General features: G+C 46.8%; 1 protein-coding gene across 1 annotated transcript in view; it reads right to left on the reverse strand.

Moving 5' to 3' along the window:
- Positions 1–884: 884 nt before the first annotated feature.
- Positions 885–25078, reverse strand: part of rtn4rl1b (reticulon 4 receptor-like 1b) — a 99704-nt gene continuing 75510 nt past the window's right edge. Inside the window, exons 2-3 of the mRNA XM_018748246.2 lie at positions 4029–4480; positions 885–3774 (exon numbers count right to left, since the gene is read on the reverse strand). Coding sequence (XP_018603762.1) covers positions 2797–3774; positions 4029–4480 — 1430 coding nt within the window. The 3' untranslated portion in view covers positions 885–2796. The remainder of the gene's footprint in view (positions 3775–4028; positions 4481–25078) is intronic.

Below are 25078 nucleotides of genomic sequence, written 5' to 3' on the forward strand. Positions count from 1 at the left end.
CCCTCCCGCACTGCTCCAATGCAGAGGATAAGGAAAAAGGTATGGGGAGGGAGTGAAGGTTGATGGAGCGAGAGCACAGCACCATTAGTGGCAACAGCAGCTCATCAATTTAAATATAATTCTGAAGCCATCCTCAACCATGCATAAAACTAACTTTTTCCCTTTTTCGTTTAGCAGAATAAAAAAACTAAATTGCACACTTACTTGTAGATCAATTTCCATCATGGTATGGAGGGGGTGGAAGGAAATAGAATTTATGTTCTAGAGTTCCATTAATAATAATAATAACCTTGAATATCTACAGATTTGCTGTGACACGCTCATAAATACTCCTAGTGCTTTTTAAATTTCACACTGATTCAGAGTGTGTGTCTGTGAGGGATTTCCACCGCCACCCCCTCCCCCCACTATCTCAGACTCTGTGTAATTGAGTGTGTGCGTGTTACCTTTGGGTTGGGCAGGAGATTTTTCTTCATAGGCACTTGCGCTGGGATTTTTTTTTTTTTTTGGTGGGGGGGTCATTACACTTCCAAGCAAATTTGTGCTACTGTGAGCAGATCAGGGCTGGGATTATTATTGGGGCTTGGGCAGGATCGCCATTGACCAACAACATATCATCAGGGGGATACAGTTCAGAACAGAGGATAATGGAGTACAAACACAAATACCGACTGGGGGGGGTAACAGAATACAAACAAGCTCTCAGTCGATTTCTACTGTAAATTAAAAGTAGTGACCAGTAGAAAGAAGTTTGGCTTGTTAAATCTTGCTGCAAAAATAAACTCACTCAGTCATCTTTAACATAAGAAGATATAGATCTTTAATATCTTTATAAACATTTTTGTATTACTGTTCTTTGATAATGACTTAGAACGGAAGGCGATGGAAGAGAAACAGAACTGTGCATTATTTCAACATGGTGCTGAGAAGACGTTACGAAAACAAAACAAAAAAAAAAAAAAAAAATTTAACCAAATATACTTCCCCTTTTCAGGAAGCGGAAACCCTGTAACAGCTGGAAATGTAATTAATGGACATGTTTATAATGGTTATTATCAGCACTGTAATTTTTCTTATTACTGATAACGGTACAGTTCACATTAGTACAAACACAGTCTCGGGATTTTTCTAGTTTGGAGGCGTCAAAGCCCCACCAGTCCATAGGGGGTGGCATTGTGTTCTATCAGTCCTTCGTTCAGCAGCACCTTTCTTTGCTATTAATGATTGTTTCATTCTTGGCTGCCCACCAGCATGAAACCCCTGGAGTGTTTTACACAGTTCCGTACTCCTTTTCCTGTGCTTGGTTATTGATTCCCCTGGACATTAATCTTACGTTTACAGCAAAGAGTCACTTCTTTTGATATATATGTATTTTAAATGTTCTTTTTTCCATTTTTTAATACTACTACCCATCTAAGTTCCTTTATGGAATGGGAAGTTTTCTGATAATTGTTTATATATATATAAATTTTTGAAAATGACATGTTTTCTTTTTACTCTGTGTGTAGTGAAACGTCTCTGTGGAAAGATGGGTTGAATTAAGGGGTCTATAGGTCAAAGATCTTCCTTCTTTGGCCTTTCACCCCTTCCCCCTCTGCCCCACTCTGAGCTTCCTTCTCCGCACCAAGGCCATTAGTGTCTTGTCAGGAGCAAACAAGCAAACCAACAAACAGGAAAGACGAGATCTGCTTTGACAGATTCTTCAGTGCCGCAGCTTACTCTCCTGGGGACAGGCAGACTCTGGCAACAGATGAGATTGAAGCCAGCTCCCATCCGCTTCAGCGCAGATTCTGGCAGCTTGACATTAATTGGCTCTTTATTGTGCATCAACACATGGACAAAGGCGTGCATATGAAAAAGCATATGAGAAGAAATCCCAAAGTACCATTATGTAAAATGCCTAAAGTATACCAAGAAAAGAAAAGCGCACATGAAGAATCCGTGGTATGTAAAGGATTTTTATGCTGGCAATCATCTGGTGGAGTGGCATTAGAGTACATATACGTAGAGCTAACCGTAACGCCCAGTACTTCGGGGAAAGTTCTGTTCAGCGCTACGGATCCCCAGACAGCCCTGATACCGTTTAAAGAAGAGTGCTCCAGAGCACACGCCAACATCTGGAATAGCGGTCATTCTTTTACTTACGTATGGCCGCTTATCTTTCTGATGAGCTACGCTCCATAACTGGCCAAACAAAAAAATTATCCTCCCATGTGAAGACTTTGGGCCTTTAACAGCTTTCGCTGCATATTAACAGAGACTGAAGAGACTTGTAAGAGCAGGAGAAATTACTTTCGCTTTTTTTTTTTTTTAAATTTGTTTAAACCCACTTTGTTCCTTCACAGAGAAGTTGAGCCAAAATTGCTGCTCCTATCCTGAGCTTCTTCATAGTTTGGTCCTTACTGCTTCCATCTAAGCTATGGACAACAAGCTAGCTAATGAGGACAGCAAAGGGATCAGAATAACAATGTAAAGACATGACTGGCAGTGAAAGCCGGTTCAGCGTTGTCCTGTGCTCCTTTCTATTTCCTTTCGACAAGACTCGAAGTGTTTCACCCTGAAGGCTGGTCTGAATCCTTCACACCGGCCGGTCATTGTTGCTTTTGGCGACTCCGGTCTTAAAATAAAAACGCTCCTCACACAAAAGCCATACTAACTCACTATCAGTCACTCTTTCCCATACACACATGCACACACACACGCGCGCACACACACACATACACACAGGCCATTGAGTGCTGGAGCTAGAGTGGGTATGAAGACTGAATTCTTAGTTGTCTGATGTGTCCTGTTGGTTCAGCGCAGTATGACTGAGGTCAGGGATCCAAGAACTCCCAAGACACTGTACAGCAGTAGCAAGGACTGATGGGATTGGTAGGATGGTGCCCAGCTATTAGCTTGCTGGACCCCACTGGGGGGGCGCACCGAGGTCCGAGGAGTGCACTTGTGCTTCCTCCGAGGGGGGGCACTATTGGGGCTACCGTGGTCATACTTGCTGGCCCCAGAGGCAGATTCAGGGACTGAATACTCCTTGTCAGTCATCTCCTTCAGGGTGTGCACCTCATTCTGCCCCTTTCCCTTGCCCCCCCGGCTGCGCAGGCGCGTGCAGTTTCGTGGCCGCTGCGCGGAGGTGCCCCCTGTTGGCGCCCCAGTCCCTGCGGCTGAACCGCTGAAGGGGGGTGGTGGGGGATGGGGCAAGGGTGAAGGTGGTGTGAGGGGGTGGTGGAGGCGTGGGTGCTCCTTGTGGGAGCGGGGGTGTTCCTTCTTCAAGGACACCTTATCGTTACCTGCTCGGGGGCCTGATTTACTCTGGTGTAGCAGCTCAGAGCCCGAGCAGCTAGGCAGCTCATCCCGGGGCAGCAGTTTGAGGTTCCGGTTAGCCAGCTCGGGTGGCTCGCGGCAGCCCACCTCGGAGGTAGAACCGCGGAATCGCTGCAGCCAGTCCCACAGCGGCAGTGCCCGACAGCCGCAGTCCCATGGGTTGTCATTGAGGCGCAGGTACTCCAGCGCGGGCAGCTGTGCCAAGCACTCTGCCGGCAGCTGCGTCAGTGAGTTGTTGAACAGGTAGAGTGTAGTGAGGCGCCGTAAGTCATGGAATGCCAGTCGGTCTACCCACTGCAGCCGGTTGTGGTGCAGCAGCAAGCGGTCCAGAGCACCCAACCCCCGGAAGGTGTTCTGGTGCAGACTCCACAGCCGATTCCCGTGCAAGAACAGGTGGCTCAGGTTGTGGAGGTCCACGAACAGGTCGTCCTGCAGGAACTCCAGGTGGTTGTCCTGGGCAAAAAAAAATCCATGGAATTCTATGGTTAGTATGAGCTGTTTTAGTTTCTGTGGGAATGCATCCCTATTGAAGAACATTTTAGCAAGGACATTTGTGTACTATGAATACTTAAGTTCTTTAGGTGTAACAAGAAAATCTTTTTAGTAGCCAGACAGATATTGCAAGCAGATCACCTTTAGCTATATGTGTAGTGTACACAAACAAGCATAAGGCGAACATTTAGCATCAGGTCATGTCTGATCCTCACCTGTAGGTAGAGGTACTGTAGGTTTCGTAGACCCTGGAAGATGCCACTCGGCAGAGCACTCAGGCCACAACGGTACAGGTGCAGCGCGTGAAGCCTGCTCAACCCAAGGAAAGTGTCTGCTGCCAGGGTCCGCAAGTGCCTGTTATCCCCCAGGTCCAGTTCTTCCAGCAGGGTAAAGCCCAGGAAAGTGGAGGGCTCAATGTAGCTGATGTTGTTGGAGTAGATCCAAAGAGTGACAGTGGTCGGGCTGAAGTGACCACGGAGGAGCTGCTGGATCCGGTTGTTCTGCAGAAAGATACGTTCGCTGTCTGCCGGGATGCCTTCGGGCACGGACAGGAAGTTGTGCGCCTGGCAGCTGACGGTACTGGGCGCCGTGTAGCAGATACAGTGGTGTGGACACGACCAGGACAGTTTCAAACCCCACAGAACCAAGAGGACCTCCAGTCCACAACCTGCAACCAAGGAAGAGTGAAGAAGAGAGAGTTTAAAAAAAAGAAAAACCGTGTTGTTTCTATTCCGAGCTGTTTGCTCGACTGAATTTTCTTGCCTTCCAATTCAGACCTTGACATTAACATAACGGTGAAGAGGGGAAATGAGAATTCTGAAGGACCCATTTTCTGAGGAGGACCAGGGAAGCTAGTGGAATCAATAGGGAGAAAGAATCAGGGACTGACACTGGGCCAGATTGAAATGGAAGAGGTGACCGATGAAGTCAAACCATAGCAGGATCTTGCGGTTGACAAGGAGACCAGTGATATTTACGATGATCCGGATGATGACGCGAGGTATGAAGAGCCACGGAGGGCAAGAGAATCTTTTCAGCTTGATGTACGGCTCACGTCTGGCAGTCTGCTTACTAGTACGACTGGGATTTTCTCACTTTGGTGTGGAGTTTGCTTGCTATAAGGGGTTGTTTTTTCAGTATTGAACCATCGTTGAGTGTCAACCTTTAGCTGTTTGCTTTGCAGTCTACAACCCAGGGCTCATTTGCTCTTCGAGCTGCTGGCCTTAGGTTTGTGTATATACAGTGATATATTGTTCATTAGGCCGTACAGCGTACCTGTGCGCTGCACACGGCGACTTCGCTGCTGCCTTATCGGTACTTGCAGCTGCAGTGTCTAGCTGATTAAGCTGTCCCTGTTCTTGTTTCAAAGTTCTCCATAAGTCCTTTATCTATTCCAGTTTTTTCTTGTTGATTTCAGTTGATGTGCGTGTGCCCGCTGACAGGCACACAGTAAACCGATTGGTGTTTTGTGGAGCACATTCCTCTCACACCTTTGCCTCTTGGTCCGCTCGCTATTCATTTGTCGCTCACATTGGAGACGCGGGGATGTTATCGGCGCCATCCATCTGACCACTACAAGGTAGCCTGGCTGTAAATCCTAATCTCTCCTACAGTAAGAGGTCTTGCTGTAACCTGTGTTTTATCCACAGAGAAGCAGACCAGTGCGCCTGGCGGCGTGCCACACAATCTAGCTTCCCCCTGTGGTGGTACATGGCCATATCTCTGGACTTATCTGCCAGGAGATAGGGAGAGAAGTTGAAATTTCACAGTATGATCAGAATTCCACTCGGTGAATAAGGATGCTCCGCACACCCAACCCCCTTTTCGTTATTCGAAGCTTCATTGCTGTGATTTGCTTAGAATCGATATGATTCCTGTTGCCTTTTTGGCATCGGCTTAATCCTGAGCGTTTTATGCTTAGGTTCAGAAGCAAGGAATTGCGCTTTTTTTTCGGGAGACCAGCGTATTTATTTAAATATCCTCTCCCCACAGCCCCTACCACAAAATGTGGCTGAACCGTGACATTCTGCAGCTGACTCTGCTGACCTTTTGTGATAATTCCCTCCGCCTCTAACGACGGCGCTGCAATAGCATGTATCACCTGCTGCGGAGATGTCTCCCCTGGGCAGCCGTGTAATCCTGTTTGCCGAGTCCCGGCGTGGAGCGGAAATGCGGCACGTCCTCCGGTTTCGACCGCTGGGATGAGCTGCCTACCGACTACCTCGTTTTGCACACTGGCAGAGGTGCAAACGCACGCCTAACTGCTTAATGTTGAAACAGCGCCAAGTCCCAAGCGAGCATCAAACTGACGCAACAACAAGCAAAGGACAACCGCCAAAAATAGTGACGATAATGAATGAATTATAAGAATACATTTTGTACGGGTTTTTTTTTTTGCCCAAATGACCAGATTTGCAGTGAATGAACGCGTTTGTAAACGAACCTTTCCTGATAAAATTAGCAGTCGTGATGCCACTTGTATGTGTGGTGTTTTGCTCATGTTCTTCCCTTGACTTGCATAGCTCCAAATTTTACAACTAGATATTGTCGCTAAAGCAGAGTAAGTTAAAAACCTTGCGTAAAGGGCACAACAACGTAGCTTGGGACTTCAACCTGTCTCCGGTAAAAAGGAGATGTCCTCTTGCACTACATCCCTGTTGATATAGTATGGTACAGACCCTGACCCTCATTATTCAGGGGTCCATCCAGCCTTCCCCATCACACTGCTATGACCCTTTTGTCCCCAGTGAGACGAACGGAGCAAGTCATCCCGTGTCAACAGTAGCAGTCAGCAAACGTGCGCACGTGGACACCATTTCACCGTTAAGCACGATACTTTAGCTTATTCTCACGGTGGCCGTTAACCTCACCGTGACTTGGACGGCTTTGATTTTACGTCAGATTTTTTTTTTTACAAGATTAAGGTCTCACTGTCACCATGCAGTTGACTGTCACAAATAGCAGAAGAGCCCAATAACCCCGAACAGTACTGAGGTGTAGAGCATGGCAAACAGTCTGTCTCTAGGATGATTGCTTTTACTATCTGAGCCACGCAGGACCTACTTACAAGATCCTAAGATCCAAATCAAGCTGTGCTTAAGAGGCCCGTTGTACAGCACAGTGAATGTAAATAGCATTATCACAAGTCATCACAAGTCATCTTAAAGGCATATGTTAATCCAACTGTGGCACGAACGCGTCGAGGCAAGCGGAGGCGTTCCAGACCATTTCGAATGAGGGAGTGCGCTAAGCCAATTGATGTTGTGGGAAAAGTGGTGATGTGTTTGCCCTTTTTGAGATGATGCACTTTTACGGTATGAATCAACCGAAATATCAACTGCCGGAGCGGACAGAGTTCCGCCTTCGTGATCTGTCTCGCTCTTCCTCTCTGTGTTTCTCCCTGCGTTTCTTGACAAGGGCACCTACTCTTTCAGCAAATGAGCCGAGTGGGGATTTAGCATTGGGTGAAGACGTGGTTTGATTAGACAAATTAGCAGAAGGTACGTACAGGAGCCTGGCCACTACAGATGAAGCGAGGGGAAGTGATCATCGCAAAGGAAAGTGAGACAATGAGCAGGGCTTGGGGCTGGATGTACACCTGAGGTTTTGACAGACTGTCGAACACAGTCTCCTAATGTTTCTGTTGTGAAACGCGGCACGAGCTCGTCTGTGGCGAACCAGAGGTGCAGCCTGTCTGTTCGGCTGCCACGTCGAAAGCTAGAGAAAATGGATTTCTTATCTTGGCCCCCCCATTGCTCTTTCACCATCTTACTTAAAACGACCCCCCGTCACACTTCAGCTTTGATTGTTTTAAAACCTAGAAAATTAAAAAACCATGTGATAGCTCACCATTTTCGCGTCCATATGAAGCTCCAAATTAGTGGGGAATGCGTTGGTGAGAACTGATACTGTTAGGAGACAGATTAATTTAATATTCAGGCAAGAAGCTAATCGATTTAGACATATAGAGACACCCCACACCTTACTCCACACTGCTCCTCCTGCCAAGCACTCCCTGGCTGTCTCATGTGCTTATGTTTGTGTTTCCCTCTCTTATATTTTAGTGCTGTACAACCCTCCTACATTATACCAACAGCTTGCAAAGTCCCTGTGAGGAAGAATGGACTGAATATCTTGGGTATTGTTTGGGAGGAGTCTGCTACAAATATCCATAGTCAAATTATATCAGTGGCAGGTACATTTATTTATTTAGTGAACTCTATGTAGTGTTATCAGCCCACACACCTTATTCACCACAGTGATTTACTCTGCTAGACACACTACTTACAATGGGTCACTCATCCATACATCAGTGGAACACACTCTGTCACTCACACACTATGGGTGAACCTGAACAGAATGTCTTTGGACTGTGGGAGGAAACCAGAGCACCCAGAGGAAACCCGCACAGGGAGAACATTCAAACTCCACACAGACTGAGCAGGGTTCGAACCCTCATTCTCTCGCACCACCCAAGCACTGTGAGACAGCAGCGCTACCTGCTGTGCCAGCATACAGGCGACACTGGTTGGCTGGAGTCACAGCTGGGATATATTGCATTTGCATTACATTTATTTATTTAGCTGATGCTTTTCTACAGAGCAACTTAGAATTTTAAGCTTCCTACAGTGATCTCCTGATTTATGCAAGTAGGTAATTTTTGCTGGAGCCATTTTACAGTAAGAACCTTGCTCGAGAGTGCTATAGCAGGGTAGGTTACAAACCGGGGTCCTGCAGGTGCAAGATAGCAGCTATAGCCACTGTACTACGTGTTCTCCACTGGTTTCTGCCTGCTGATACCTTTGTGACCCTCATCCAGGCCATCTGCTGTTGGATGTCAAAAATGAGAAGCAGGAAAGGAGAAGAACTTTGCTTGTGAGGAGAACGCTGGAGAAAGATTGATTGGAATAAGGAAGCATGCTTGGTTCTACTGTGTGAGGAATACATGAGGGGACTAAGATAGATGAAAAAGATGACAGAGGGATCGGGAGAGAGCGCTGGTATGTGGCACGAGCTTATAGGCTCAGTAAGAAAGCAAAAGAAGAGAGGGAGGAAGGCAGAGTATATACTCATGTCATTGTTTTGCTTAACAATGACTCATTCTCTCTAAACTGCATGACTGACATCGCTTTGGACACACTGGAGAACAGCTACGCCAATAATGTCAGTTTGAATTACTGAGTAGAGGAGATGGATTCTGGGGGTGAGACAATGTGCTTTTTGTCAATCCAGTATTTGAGACGTTTTTCCAACCATCACCAGCCAGGCCTGCCCCTTCCAATGTCGTCCCTCCGTGTATCCCCCTTTCTCCCACGATTTCCGTGACAGATGGCGTTGATAGTTTTTCCAGGGGAAAATTATTAAACAGCGTGCCACTGGGGCTGACGGTTGACCCTTTCAAGCCCTTGGTCAGCGTGCCTCTGTATTCTCACTTATCGCTGGAGAGAAGGAAATAAATAGATCAGTAACCAACTACTGGCGCAGTCCTTAATCAGGCGGCCCAGTGTGTCACTGTAGGGAATATCAGCGAAAAGGGGTTCATGCTAAAATTGCCCTTATGAGTAACCCATCTCCACTAATGGCACAGGGAAAGGCGTGTCCACGTCTCTCCGTAACCCTTTACAGCATGTCACTGGAAGAAAATAATCTTTTCCAGGTGTGCCTTGGTGTCCTCGGTCCGTGTGTCTCAGGGCTGCGCCGTCCACCTCAAAATTCTGCCAGACTTACTAATGAAAAGTTGATTAATTATAGCATTCATTGTGCCAGTCCTTACCTAATGCCACACTGTCCGAATGAATGAGGTCTTCATGTGTTAATCATCCACCAACATTTCTTATCTACAGTTTTAGAGGGTGAAAGTAAGGATAGTTTTTGCTGAACAAATAAATGGCAAGTTACATAAACTGATTAACAGATAAAGTAGGTTAATATCATGCTTTCTCTGGAATGATGTTTAAACCCCAATAGATGCATTCAGATGTACTGGCAAGTGTTGCAGAAATGTGTTTACGTGTCACATTTATAAAGCGTGTGTACTATGTTTACCCTAGAGACCATAATGCTAGACTCAAAATATTAGACTGTGTTTGGGAAGGCATGTTATCTCAGCGGGAGGGGAGTGAAACCATATGGAAATGTGTTTTCTTTGTTCAATGTGGCCACTATGCATGCAGGCTTGCCCTTGGATTCGTAACTGCTTGGGCCTGAGGCCTTTGAAGGCTATGGAGGTGGTGACACCTCATTAGAAAACTACATGACATTTCACCATATTGATAATTTTTCTAGAGAAATTATCCCATCATTAGGGTTTGGGAGGTGGAATGACATGTGGAGACCCCTGCTGCTCTGGAGGCCTTTTCTAAGCCTGTCTCTCAGCAGGGAGTAAATGATTCTGTTGGCACGCGCGTAGACACGTACCCTCAATGATTAGAGCCCTTTGCAAGTTCTGATTGTGTTGAGGCCTTTTATCTGCACAGGAATGCTGGAGCCTTGGCTTGATGGCACATTACTCAACTTTAATTCCAGTAGCCAAAAAATTAGCTATTGAAAATGATTTTTCCCAGCACCTTCTACTCTGTAATTTGCTCATTTTCTTCCAGTATGATCTTGAATATATCACTGTCATTTGTGCAGTTTTCAAACAGGAGATGGTACTTCATAATCCAGATGAGCTCCGGGAGGTCTCAGCGTAGTCGCTACACTGACAGCTTCGGACAGCACCAGATGTGAAGGCAATCGGGACCCTTTTTCTTGAAAGAGTGACATTCTTGGCCTCGCTTTCTTGAATTACTGAAGCAGTTTCTCGCCCAGCATTTGAGGGCATCTTGTGTAATGTTATAATTCCGAAGGCACAGCCTGCACTCTCATGCATTATTATTTCTGAATTTTTTAAATTTCAGTTTTCACCCATTTATGCAGTCAGATATTTTTCACTGAAGCTTCTAAAAAAAAAAAAAAAAGAAAAAGAAAGCTGGGTGAAGGAGCTTCCCAAAGGGTGCGGTGGGAATTTCAGCGCTTTATTTCAGTCGGCAGTCTCTTGCTAATAAGCCTGGGTCTGTAAATCCGTAGACCAGCTGCTGCACTCTGCAGCCTGTAGAAGGCTGGGCTCTGGCTCAGACAAGCCTTGAGTGTGCCAGTCTACTTGGAGAGGACTTCAACACAGCTGTGTAGGCCTGGTCAGAAGAGTGGCAATGCCTGGGGTAAAGTGTGCCAATCTGGTTGTTTAATCACACGCTCGTGTCTTTTCAGCATACCGCACATTTCTGTCATTTCGACAGTACTCGCGCAGCTGTAGCAAAAACAGGCCGTGCAAGCAGCACGCGTGGAAGAGCGATTCGTGGTGGCATAAGGGTGATGTCAGAGCAACATCGGGTGCTTGCAGGAGGTGAGACAGGTGTGAAGGGGTCCTCCACACCTGCACCGGCAGTGCTCTTGGTGGAAGCCTGAGGGTGAGTGGCGACAGCTTTCCAAAAATCGGGAACCGGAGAGTCTAAAAATAGCTTTTCCAGCACCACGCAGAGCATGTGACACACCGAGAATTGTGGGAGGAGATCTGTGGCATGTGTGTGGATGGATAAAGGGACTCCATTATGAAGGCAGAAGTTGGGAGGAGATATGATAGAGAAAACGAAGAGGAAAGCGGGGGAAAAATGCAGCTGTCTGCTGCTTGGATTTTAATTAACGGCATTTAATGGATGTTTAATGGGGGTTTAATCTATTTACAAATACTTGTTACTATGTTTTTTGTGTATGAGTCTTAGCTATGGCCCTTCAAGCCCACAGCGTGTGGGTATAAATGAGGCTTTGCAATCTGTGGATAGAGCAGAAGCATCAAACCAGTTCCCTTCATTTATCATGATAGTGCAAATCTCAGAGATTTAGATACGTTATAGTCCCTTTGGCTTTATTGCACAGGCAAATCTGGGCTCCTGGCAGGAGCAAAATAAATGTATGTGAATTACAACCAAAGCAGTTTTCCTTGGTGTTTCCTTGGGATAATATACGCGCATCCATATATTAGATATATTAGCAGTGTTCCGTGGTGTTTCCTTCCGCAGTATTTTCAACAATATAACTTTTGTAGCTTTGTACTGGCGCAAGGTGTCTACGTCTACAATGAAGCCCTGACCTCTAGCTGGGCCAACGCCTTTCTGTATTTATATCCACTGTACTACAGGGCATCATGCAAGCATGTGAGTTCCAACTGGAGCAGATCTGTGTAACGTGCTTGTGAAGGGACCAAGGCCCCCCTCACTAACACTGTCACAACTCAGGTGGCGGGGCTTTTTACGTGCATTCGTCTCAATAGCACAACAGTAAGCAATGTGCTTCATCGCCTTGTTTGTAAAATGATACCTTTGCGGCTGATTTCAATGCACTCGGAAGCAAGCCTCGTGCTATGTTGGCCAAAGCGACGTTCTTTCAGCAGCGGCTTCCTATAGATGACTTTTGATGCAGCCTTCCACAAAAAAGAAAGAACTTGCACGGAAAGATAGAGACATACTTGTGGCACCTGCCTTGCATACAAAACACTGAAGCGTCCTAGATTTGGAAGATAAATAATTCAGTGCAGGTGAATTTAGCAGTCAGCTTCTCAGAATCGCTTAAAGACACCCCACACACACACACACACACACTCTTCTTGACATTAGCTGCATTCCACAGAATGGCATAGAAACAATTTCTGCAGTGAAATCAAGCAGAAAGACGTACGGACAGCAAGCCAGTCTCTGCTTATTAGGGAGGAGGAAGGAGACAAAGCAAGACTAGCGGTGCAAGCGAGGGCCATTACGGGGGAGATGGGAACCATCACAACTAACATTGCACCTGTGGGGGGGGTCAACTTCCAGCATCCACTCTGACACTTGATCTGCCTACAGTAGATGTCACCAGGAGTCCCCACACACTGATGCTGACTGTACATGCACTGAGAAAATGCGTTCCTTTCTTGACGCGTGACCGTACACGTGCTCCACAGTATTTATTGTGTAAATCTGTGTGAGGACACACGCACAGAGACACTCGGTAAAAATCCCTCTGGCGAATCTTGCAAAATCACTCCTTTTTAAGTGTTACGGGAGATAAAGACCAAAGGAGTAGTCACTGATGGAGTGGAAGCAAAGAGGCAGATGGACCCTGGTTTTAAGAGAGTAATCCCTTTTCATTAACTTAGCTCTCCCAGACCCTGAGAGAGCCAGCACAGATTCTGGTGTAATGTCACTTCATTAAACAGACTGGGCCCAAAAAGGGCTAATCGCAGCCAAAGCTCAACCCCTCCTGCGCTGGGCTCGCTCCGAGTCCCTCCACATCCAGCTCTTTTCTTCATTCTCTCTTGGGCTCCTTGACTTGTTTCGTCCCCTGTCCCATAGGGCTCACCGTGCCCGCTGCGCTACGTACAAAGTCAAGCCACCTGCACCCTCTCCTTCTCTCTCCTCTTACTATAGTATTCCTCTCCTTCCCAGTGCTCCTCTTCCCTTTGCAGCAGGTCTTCTACTTCTGCAGCCACCCTGCTATGCAGGAGAATGTCTCTCCAGGCCCTTGTCACATCCCTGCAGCTATGTGCCACCAGCACTGACGCAAATACACACATACGGTGTCAGAAAGGACCTCTCAGCTATCCTCCTTTGAGATGTTTACTTCCATTATGTCAGTTTACTTATTAGTTTGTTTGTGCACGTCTCAGAAATTCAGCAGAAGCCAGTGTAGTTTTGAAGCTGGATTTATGACCAAGAACTGGAAGGCGCCAGGAAGAGATCCTCAGCTGTGCTATTAAAGCACTTCACCTGAATTGGCTGCACAAGATCAATGCGTGTAAACAGGTATATGGAAAAACTGTATGCTATGTAAGCTGCTTTTGCATAAAAAAAAGGAAATGCATGAATAATGCTTTTCATTTCCTTCCCTTCCCTGTTGCCACTTCTCTTACAGGAACGGCGGCTGTTGCTCGGTCCCACCGAGTCTGTCCCACTATTTTCTTCCACCGTCTCTTCCTTGCTGTTTACTTGATCCTGTTTTGTTTTGCCAAGTTGCAACACAGGAGGCTTTGCTGGATGAGACTGAGCCACCGCCTAAAAACGACTGAAGTGAGTGGAGTCTGGACGCATGAGATAGTCTATAGCAGCTTATGGGATTCTCTGAGTCACTGGGAAGTGCTACGGCGAACTAGAGACAAACTTCAAAGTGTTCCGGCAACAAACATGCAGTCATTTAATGATAATATCATTTTTTTTTTTTTTTAAAATTCACATTGCTCAGGCCATAACTTCCTCCCAGAGAGGCTTAAATTTCTCGGAACGGCCCCGCGTTAACTGTTCCAATAGGTATCGGTGCCTTTGTCGGTGCAAGGTAAAAGAAAACAATATGAAGAAGACTAGACTTTTTTGCTCTCCCTCAGGATAACTTTTGTTTTGTACCCTTGTTCTTTGCGACCGCAGTAAGTTAGGTTTGTTCTGAAGTCTCACTTAAGTCTTCAGTTGTTTCTTTTGTTTATGGTTTAGCCAAGAGTTTGAATTTAACGGTGAGACTGAGTTTCCTGATCTTCGACTTCCCTCCCTGTCTGGCGAGCAACACGGTATGGTCATTGTTATATCCAGTCCCCAATTCCTCACTCCCATCTCACTGGGGAGTTAAGACAAGAAAGCAGCTTGGTAGTAAGTGGAATGAGCTCACCAACCAGGCTCTAGAATATCATTAGCTCCTATTCCGCTCCTATTCCACTCCTGAACCGCTTTGCGCTGTGCTTCCAGAAGTAATTTGTTTTCCCCATTGCACTCTGAGCTGTGGAACGAGTTTCTAGCAGAAGTCAGTGGTCACAGACATGACTTCATGTGCCTGCATTATGTGACCACCGGTTTGGGTTACCTTTCTCATGTCGCCGTTCCCACAAGAAAATGCAGTAAGCGACCAAACGACCCCGTATTCGGCCGTAGTGTGAGGCCGAACGGTTGCACAGTTAATGCAGCAAATGACTAAACGAAGCAGTATTCAAGTACGGGGAAAGGCAAAAAACCCATATGATAACAGAGCAAAAGCATGCATAGCTCGTATATGAACGCAGCAAAAGAACCCGTGCTGAAGCATGGCTGAAGGCTCTGAGAAGCCACGCTCAAGGTTAACTAAAAGCTAAACAGGCTCTTAGTGAAGCATAGTGGGCTTCTAAAGGAGCATCACTGATGAGCCTTCATACATTCAGATCGCTGCCTGGTGCCTCCTGCATTTCCCCGAGGGCTAGAACCGCACCAGCGGGAGAGATGCAAAAGCAAGTGTGGGGGAAGGGAAAAAAACATGAGCACGGTGACCAGGCCAGAGGGAGATGGGTAAAGAATTCTGCACTTTGAAAATGACAGAGAATATAAAGAGATGTGACATTTTACTTCCCTCTATCATAGCAGACTATAACCAAACCAAAAAAAGAACATCGAGAAAGATCGTTTGTAAGAAGAAAATGGAATCTCTGTTTTTGCTCATAGGACAGGGGGTTATAATAATAAAAATAATAATCCTAATTGTAATAACCACACACACTGTCTGAAACCGCTTGTCCCAAATAGGGTTGTGGCGAGCCAGAGCCTGACCTGGCAACACAGGGCACAAGGCTGGAGGGGGAGGGGACACACCGAGGACGGGACGCCAGTCCGTCGCAAGGCACCCCAAGCAGGACTCGAACCCCAGACCCACCAGAGAGCGGGACCCAGCCAAACCCACCGCACCCCCCCCTCGCAATAATCATAATAATAACAATTCATTTAGATTTGCCTTTCCTCAATGCAAATCATAATGCTAGGTTTGAATACTAAGCTGCTTACAATTATTTACCCATTTATACAGCAGGATCATTTTTACTGGAGCAATTCAGGATAAGTGCCTTGCTCAATGGTACAGCAGCAGGGATTCAAGTCTGCTGATTGCAAGGCGACAGCTCTAACCACTATGCTATCAGCAGTAAACAGTTTGCAAACTGAGTTTGTGAAAGGCTGTAGGTATTACACTTGAAGCCAAAGGCCTGCCAGTAAACACTTGAGATAGACCCATAACCCTGAACTGATTCAGTACAAATGAACTGCTATATACAAAGGCAAAGGTTACAAGTCCAACCTAAAATGCAGTATGGCAGTATGACAACTTCACTATTCTTATTCAATCTTAATCCAGAAAACATAACAAAACCATTTACATTTATAAATTTGAGTCCATCGTCACATTGAAATTCATGACAGTGTCAATGAGCCTCATTATCTGGAATAATGATGTTAAGCTATATTTGCTTATGAGAGGGCTTGCATAGATTTATTTATGTCATTAATTTATTATAATTTATTTATTCATCTGGCACAGTGGTGCAGTGAGTAGTGATGCTGCCTCACAGTGCCTGGGTGGTGTGAGAGAATGTAGTTTTCATCTCTGCTTAGTCTGTGTAGAGTTTGCATGGTCTCTCTATGTCTGTTTCCTCCAAAAGTCCAAAGACATGTAGTGCAGCTGGACTGGTGACATTCAATTGCCCTTGGCGTGTGAATGGGTGAGTGTGCGGACGCGTGGCTACCCTGCAATAGACTGGTATTCCATCCAGAGTGTTATCCACCTTAGACTTGTGCCCGGTGCTTCCGGGATAGGCTCTGTGAGGATCAGGAGAAACAGTTCTTGAAATAATATGGATGAATGGATATTTATTAGTCACTCAGGATCAAAGAGTCATTTAGTTGAACTGCACATAAGGTGTGCACAAGCATTTATTTTTCCGGTGGTTTAAACAGCGTATAAACCCACGGGATTGTTCAAAACCCCTTTGCCGACTGGGCCTGCCAGAAGCTTGCAGCAGCCAGATAGACTGAAATGTCTATGTTTCCGAGACCTCCAGGAACATCTGGGGTTGTGGATCCTAACAATCCTTTAGCTTAGGGGATGGCAGCTGGCCTGCTTTTCTTGCTTTTTTTAAAAACAGATTTGTCAGGTGTCCTTTATATCACCTGATCCGAAACGGCACCCTTTGGCTCCATCACAGCTGGTAAGAAAGAGAGCAAGAGACAGAGAGAGAAAGAAAGATGCCACGGTTGCCACAATGGCAGAAATTAGCCCCAGGTCCCCTCTCTTCTCTTCATGACAGCCACGGTAAGTGTATTTGAAGGTGTAAATCTGGAGAGAGACAATGCACTAGGCCCTGTGCTTCTAGAAAGGGTAAGAGAAAATGAATGTCTTTTTTTTTTAACCTCCAGGTTTAATGGCACCGTGGGAGTCTAAGAAATGAAGACGGTGAAAGAATGTGTAGCAAACGTCTCTCACTCCAGATGAATAGTCCCCCATTAAGTACAGCTGCCTTTTACAGCTCCTTCTCTTTGACAATAACTTTTTTTTTTATACTCGTGTGGGAATTTGAGCTGTAGATTGCTCCAGTTTAAAAAAATGACAAAACAAAAATGGAAGACACATTCGTTTTGTAAAAATAACTGCGCCGGGGTCCCGGCGAGATAGTAATGCTGGGTGGAAATAAGTCAGAGCTGCTCCGTCCTCAAGAGGCCCATAAGGATGTGGAGAAAATGATGAGGTTCAGACTACAGTGCCGTATGAGACTTGCTGTAGTTCCTTTATAAAATCTGCTGATTATCCTTTAAGGGCAAAAATCTTGAGTTTTATTTCTCGCTAGAATTTCCATGTTATTGTTGTGCATGGTGTTCAAAGTGAGGGAACAGACATGATCAGCCCGCAGGTAGGCTACTTTCTGTATCATCTCATGACTGGCTGCCTTTTTTTCTAAGGCTTTACCATTACAGCTTCGGACAACACGACACGTGCGTTCGTCTTTCAGTAATTTTGTTATAACAGAGATGGAAGTCTGAGTCCATGGGGAGAAAACCCACGGACTCAGACTCTCCTGCAGCAAATACTACAAGAAGCTCAAAGGAGAGGTTGGCGAGTGTGGACACCACTTTTTGCTTAAGGTCCCATCGTTCTCAGAACGTGGAGCGCAGCCCACGGACAGCGCAGAACGTTGCGTTTTGCACTCGTACCATTTCTCCGTTTGTCCCATCCCCACTGCTGCAAACACAAGCATTCTCCCTCTGAGCTAATAACCATCCAGCACAAATTCCATTGCGCCGTCACACTCAGCAGCACCCGCCACACTGACATGGCAGGGCACGCGGAGCTGCCCAGGGACACAGGTTAATGCACCGCTACACACACACCTGCCTCCCAAATCCGGAACCATGCTGATGCCACTGTTGGCCGGATCTTGGTCAGTCAGCTGAAAACGCATGGTCAATGGTGGCCCGCACGCCTGCCCACCGCATCATTCTGCCGTGCTTGTCACCCTACGAGGGGGGCCACGGCCTCGCAATGTATTCCCTCCGTTGCCAGCTTTAATCTCTTCCGGGAAGGCTTCATAACTGCTCATTAATATGGTCCTCTGAAGCAGTTTATGATGTGCAGGATTCCTCTGTGTTTGTCATTTATATATTGCTGACTTGTAGGAAGAAAATATATTGCAATATACCTAAAGATACAGTACCTTTCCAGTCAAAAGCGTCCCAGAGTACATTTTGTGGAATCTATTGTGTTTTTTCCCCTTTATTCCACAAGATGTATTCTGTTAACACATTTGAGTAGGAAATTGCTGGACACATCTTCAGCTCTTCTGTAGCAGTCCCTGCTGATGTAGGACACTTGTATGCTGCTTTTCTTTCGGTCCCCTCCCCGAGAGGGGGTGCAGTGTCGCAGCGGGCTTGGCCGGGTCCTGCCCTCTGGCGGGTCTGGGGTTCGAGTCCCGCTTGGAGTACCTCGCGACGGACTGGCGTCCCGTCCTGGGTGTGTCCCCTCCCCCTCCGGCCTTACGCCCGGTGTTGCCGGGTTAGGCTCCGGCTCGCCGCAACCCTGCTTGGGGCAAGTAATTTTAGACGGGGTGTGTGTGTGTGTGTGTCTTCTGTCCAGTTGGTCCTCCAGAAAATGGGAAGTGCGCTCAGGACAGAGGGGACCCACAGCCATTACTGTGAACTGCTCTGGGGCCACACGTCGTAGCCCTGGCTGTAGAAAGCGACACGCTTATTTCAAAACAGCTGAGCAATTGACAGTCTTGTCTTTGCGGTAGCTCTAGTACATGTTAATAAATAAAGTGTTCTTGCGGGCCGCCCGTTGGGCACCGCGTTACGAATTCGTTTCATGATCTGCGCGTGTTCGGGCGCGTTTTTCTTTCTCGTTCAGCACTGGGACACACCTGGAGAAAGATGTCACCGTCGTCGCGACTGTTATAAGCCGAGAATGTGAGTAAACGGGCAATAATGCGCGTTTTGCACGAAATACCGATTTGTAAATCAGATTTCATACTTTTTTAAAATGACACCATGCAATCGAGTCCCATTATTTCGAACGCCCGAACACGCCGTGCGTTTCATTAAATCACCATTGTTGAAATAAAAGTATTACTGATGTTAAACCGCGTCCGTATCCTCTGTAGTGTTGTGACAGCGTTCGGAAATCATTATTTCACTCTGTAACCTGGCGTATTCAACAAACAGATTAGCGCGATTAGCTCGCGCGGGGCGCAGCTCGCGGTGCCGCGCGCCGGGAGGGGGAGAGTTCCCGCGCGAGACGTCCCCTGGTTACCAGCGCGAGTCGCGTGGAACAGCGCGCCGTGAAATCGGGCGATAGGAAACAAGGACGCGGAATCCTTAATGAACGGAGGACACGCCATTCCATTTGCAGACATTAAGACGGATTAGGCTCCTTTATGGTTTAGCGGCGTCAGTTCGAGGGAGGAAAAAAGGCGCCATGGCCATGCTGCTGCTGCAGACTCCTCGCGATATTTATAAGCAAGGGGGGGGATTTGCCATCGTCCGAACGAACAAAATCATGAAGTAATAATAATTGTGTATCTCTTGAGCACGTGACGTTAGAAGGCGCGGGACTCGGTGGCATCACTTTTTATAAACTTGTTTGATTGCAGACACTCTCTGAGAGAGGGTCGCCCGCTCTTTCACACCAAAAAGACTGACTTAACTGCGCATGGATCCTTCCTCCTTAATTAGAAATAATTGCATATTTCCCCCATTATGGCCCGTGTTTACGCGTGTTGTGTTTAATTTTAGACTGCGGCGTCGCCCGCTCCTCGTTCCTTCCTCGCCGCCGCACTCATCCGTGTCGAGAACAGCCATAATTATGGTGATTTTCGCTGCTGGGTAAATGAAGGGAGAGCGAGTCGATTTAATAGCGTGTGTGTTTGTGTGAACGTAATTCAATAGCTGTGAACATCACTGACAGAGAGGAGAGGGAAACTGATGAGGCACTTTGCTCGATGGTATTTCAAATGGGTCGGCGCTGTGTGTGTGTGTGTGAGTGAGAGTTTCTCTGCTCTCTGAGGTGAACGAGGTGCTGCCTTACAGTTCACCCCATTGCAGTCCCCCATGCAGCTCATTAAGACAAGGAATGTGGTGTATTGTCCACGCCTGTGTGTTTTCTCACACACACACACAGGCTGAAGCCGCTTGTCCCAAGCGGGGTCTCGGCGAGCCGGAGCCTAACCCGGCAACGCGGGGCGTAAGGCCGGAGGGGGAGGGGACACGCCCAGGACGGGACGCCAGTCCGTCGCAAGGCACCCCAAGCAAGACTCGAACCCCAGACCCACCAGAGGGTGGGACCCGGCCAAACCTACTGCACCCACCCACCCCGTGTGTTATCAATATTTCATTAATGCTTGAAGATTTTCTCTTCGTTAAAGATCATGATCCCTGACACCGAGGTCCGGTGCAGGGTCGTAGTGCACCGGAGCCTATCCTAGAAGTGTAGGGCACAAGGCAGAGTACGCCCTAGACTCGCACCCATGTACATACACACCACGGACAGTTTAGAGTCACCAGTTCATCTGAAACACGTCTTTGGGTTGTGAGATGAAACAGGAGCGCCCAGAGGAAACCCATGCGAACATGGGGAGAACATGCTAATTCCACAGAGTGAACTGGATCCAAACCCATTGCTCGGGAGCCGTGAGGCAGCAGCTGAAACATATTGATCTCTACAAATCTGAAACACCATGGCAGCGAAGTGAATGTGTGTAACGTGCGTGCCTGAGCGATGTAGAGGATGCTACCAATGTCCCACAAACACAGTACTCAGGCAGGTGGATGGCATGATCAATGGGCGCACAGTGCTTGGTGGTGGGATGCTCGAGGTCACGTTGCCGTGGGGACAGGGTGCAGTCAGTGATGTTGTCTTTGCAATCCTGAGCCACCACCTGTCTCTGTAGCCCCAGGAATGTCTGCTGTTTTTTGTGTGAGAAAAAACCTCCCATTATGTCCTCTTAATGAGGAGCTGGCATGACAAATGTGCTCCCCCGCCATCATCACTGTGGGGGCTGCTGGGAGGTGACTGGCAGCTTGAGCGGACCTGGTCTCCTGGACAGCTGGCGGCCTGCTTCCCAGGTACAGCAAGTACACACTGGCACAACGCGCAGACACTCGCACAGTGCAAACACACTCAAGCCCTGCGTATAAAATCGCACAACTTGCAATCATACGGCATTTACACGTGTCCTTTCTCACAAAATATATACGCTGTCATTGATCGCATACGGAGCATTCCCAGCTCATAGTCACTACTTGCAGTCATTCAGCGCACCGCATGCACGCACTCATAGACGCACAAAGAGTACGGGTGGGTGCCAAAAAGTCAAATTCAGATCATGGCAACTGCTTGCGTGGTTTTCATGGTAAGGGAGCGTATGGAAGTGGTTTTCCTTCTTCTGCAAACGTCTTTGGATTGAGAACACAGGAAGAGCTTGCAACTCCACTCACACCGAGTTGGGTTCAGACCTACACCAGAATGCATAACTCGGGCATCGGCAGGCACCAGCATTGCCCATCGTGCCACCATGCACACACCAGTTCACACCAATGCAGAGCATGCATGCGCTCGCATGCATCTTCAATGGCAGTTTCACTTTCTCAACTTGCTCAAGAGCGTTGTGAGTGGTAGGTTCTGTCCTGGAATGGGAACCATCCATCTTTTGGTCTTAAATCCTTTTTTTAGTCTATTTTAATGACAGTACGCAAAAACAAACAACCGTTGGTTATTGCAGAATGCCCTGTGCCAGGGCTCTGCTCCAACACTGCTGTCTGTGTCAACGCACGGCGTGCAAATTCGGTGTGAAGGCAAAGAACCCAGATCAAAAGAGCCGTCTTATAGAACGCCTGGCGTAAAATGCGCACGGTGCAAGTTCAAACTATGCTTGTTTTATCATACTCTATGACGAATAAAAAATATTCTATTTCCTTGTGATCGCTGTTTCGTAATTTGCATATAAAACTGTGATTCGCAAGTTATCGCTGGGCTCCATGCTGCCGAGGTATATTCCTGTGTGATTTTATTTGGCTTTCGCATGACATTTCACAGCACCGACTTGGTCTGTTTAATGCTTTTGATGAGCAAGAATGTCAGAGCAGTAAAGATCATTGTTGTTTAGTTGCTACCTGTATGCATGTATCCAAAGGTACAATTTTACCCATTTATTCAACTGGATTTTTTTTTTATTTTTATGAAAGCACTTCATCTTAAGTACCATGCTGAAGAGCACAAGAGTTAGGCCCTTCCTAAGACTTAACGTCTCCTGAAACCATTAAGGTCACAAGTTGAGTTCCTTAACTGTTGTGGTGCCTGCTGCCCCATTCTTGTCGTGAAACCGTTAAAAGGCTGTATTGCACGGTACATTTTGCCCTCGCAGATGCTGTCCGCCATCTGTGTAAGCAAGATGTAGTATCTGCACCCAGTGAGGCGGACAGGGAGGAAAGGACTAATTGAGTGTGAATAATTTATACATGCAGGTAAGCTAAACTGTGTGAAACAACTGTGTGTGTGTGTGTTATTATTATTAGTATGCAGCAGACAGTGGGTTCAAATGTTGTCATTTTGGGGACATTTCTGCTCATGCCACATTTTGCTTGTACCCTGAAAGCAGGCCTTACTTCAATTTAGAAAAACGTAGTAAGACAAATACTAACAACAGGCGTCAACTAGCTGCAGTTGCCCTTGAAGGTCAGGTAAGCGGAATGAGCCGGCTGCGCTGTGACAGTGGGGCATCGCAGGAATTCTTCGTAAATTTGACGGATAGAGACAGTCTGCACTCAGTCTTTGCTCTCCATTCGTGTGTGTGTGTGTGTGTGTGTGTGTGCGCGTTTATTTCTGGATACCTTGTTGATGCTGCATTTTTCCTTTTTTGTTACTGTACTTTTTAAAAAAAATTGGTTGACAGCTTGTTGAGCCGAAGCGATTAATTTAAACATTTTGCTGTGAACTCGGCCAGGAGTTTCTCGAAATTGCACACTGAAAGGTCACATCTTAGTTTGCATTTGGCACCTGTTCCTGTAATTCCTTCACAATTAGAGTTTCCGCTGCCTTTGTACTCCTGCCCAGCTATGATCGCTGCGCACTCCTGCTGGAGGCTCTGGCTCAGACAGATTTCTCTACAGTGTCAAAGGCAAGAAGTGCGATGGCCGTGAATTGAAGATATTCATTGGCATTCACCGTGAGGGGGTTAAAAGATCCTTTGTAATCACAATAGTATGCACTCATGTTTCCTCTTAGCATGCCCACTAGGGCGTGGCCTTCATAGCAGTAAGTACTCTTCAGGTTCTTCTTTGAAAAGGGAACTGGGATGGAGGGAGACAGCTGAAGTGGGTGCTGTGGGTCTCCATCAAACCTGGGCTGCAGGTTGCACTACTTTTTGTTCAACTGGCTCATAGCTGAAGACAGTCTATACTTTTTTTAATAGCAAAAAAACCACATTTGTGTTGAGGAAGACCCGCAGCATTGAAAAGGTTTGCAAAGATGTTTCTTAACGACGTGCCTTGGAATGAATAATACAATGGATGGTCACTATTGCAATTAATTACAACAGTTATATGCATAATAGTCCTTAGAGGACTTATTCATTCTAAATGGGCTCCACTAATTTATTCAGTTTTGTTTATCTACCAACGATGATGGAATAATGAAAATAAAGCTCACTGGTGACAATGCACCTCCAGAAGTTTTCAGGTCAGATATGAATTCAGGTTCACACAACTGGCAATGTGTGTTGTGTGTTCTTTTATGTTCAAATCACACAACTTTTTCATTCAAAGTTCCAAAGAAGGCTGAGTAATTAACAGCTCAGTGGGAAGAAGAACCAACCCGGCCTGTGGCCTGTGAGAACCAGGACTCTCCACACCTCATTGTGGCATGTTAAACTGGACCGGCATCTTTGTACTCGTCTCGCAGTTACTTTCCTAGGATGGTCAAAGAAGCCTAAATCTTCCCGTAAAGTTTTCCTGCATCCGAGCGCCGACGTGCTCGTCCCCGTGAGTCACACCTACACAAAAGGTGGAGATTTTCAGCAAGTTCATTCATGAAGAAGGGCTGATGCGACACGTCTGGCTGATCTTGTTTTCACAGTGGAAACCTGCATGCCGGCTGTGTCCTTAGGTTGGCTTTGTAGTGTTTGTTCCTCATTTGCTGACAATGTGTTGAAGTTAATAAATTCACACAGACATAAGAAAGGGATTTGCAGAGACAGGATAAAGTTTCTTGGATGAGGCAGCTGTGGAGTGGATAAATAAGCACTGCGTGTGCGGCTTCTGTGTGGCACGGAAGGTTTTAAAATGTGCAGCTCAGCCAAACCGTAGCCTTTGGCAGAGATCAGCTGAAGTGTCCCGTCCCCCGTCCCCCCCGCCCAAAATCCTCACTCTTTCCGTTCACCCTGACCAGCTGCGACGAGCCAGGCTCCCATTTGTCCACAGCCCACAGTTCTGCTCAAGACGTGATTGCTCCTTGATAGCTGTGGCATTTCCACCCTGTGTTGTCAATCGCAAACGCTGTGGCGGGATGGAAAATGGGAGCAGCTGAGAACAAAAGGGTAAAAACAGGCAGTTTGTGTGCTCTTTCGCTCCGCTGAGTTAGGTAGGTGCTGTTCCAATATCTAAAGCACAATCGCCACCATCTATCGAATTGGCAATTCCCTCCTGGCCGCAGGTGGCTGGGCCCCGATGACACAAACAACTTCTCATATTTGTTTCACATTTCTAACATTGATCGAGCAGGCTTCGGAATTACTGCTCTTTTTAACTTCTGCACTTCTGTGCTACCTGGATTTGTTTGCTGGTTGCCGTTTAGCTAGTCCCCTGTGGATGAAGACCACACTTTGGGCTTCTGGCTGCTCCTCCAGCTCAACTCACTGCTGGACCTGCCGCTCACACCACAGGTGCCTCATCACTCAGTGGAGTTTTTGTCATCATGTCATCGCAACGTGCCA

Source organism: Scleropages formosus, chromosome 10, assembly GCF_900964775.1.
Source record: "Scleropages formosus chromosome 10, fSclFor1.1, whole genome shotgun sequence".
Taxonomy (NCBI): Eukaryota; Metazoa; Chordata; class Actinopteri; order Osteoglossiformes; family Osteoglossidae; genus Scleropages; species Scleropages formosus.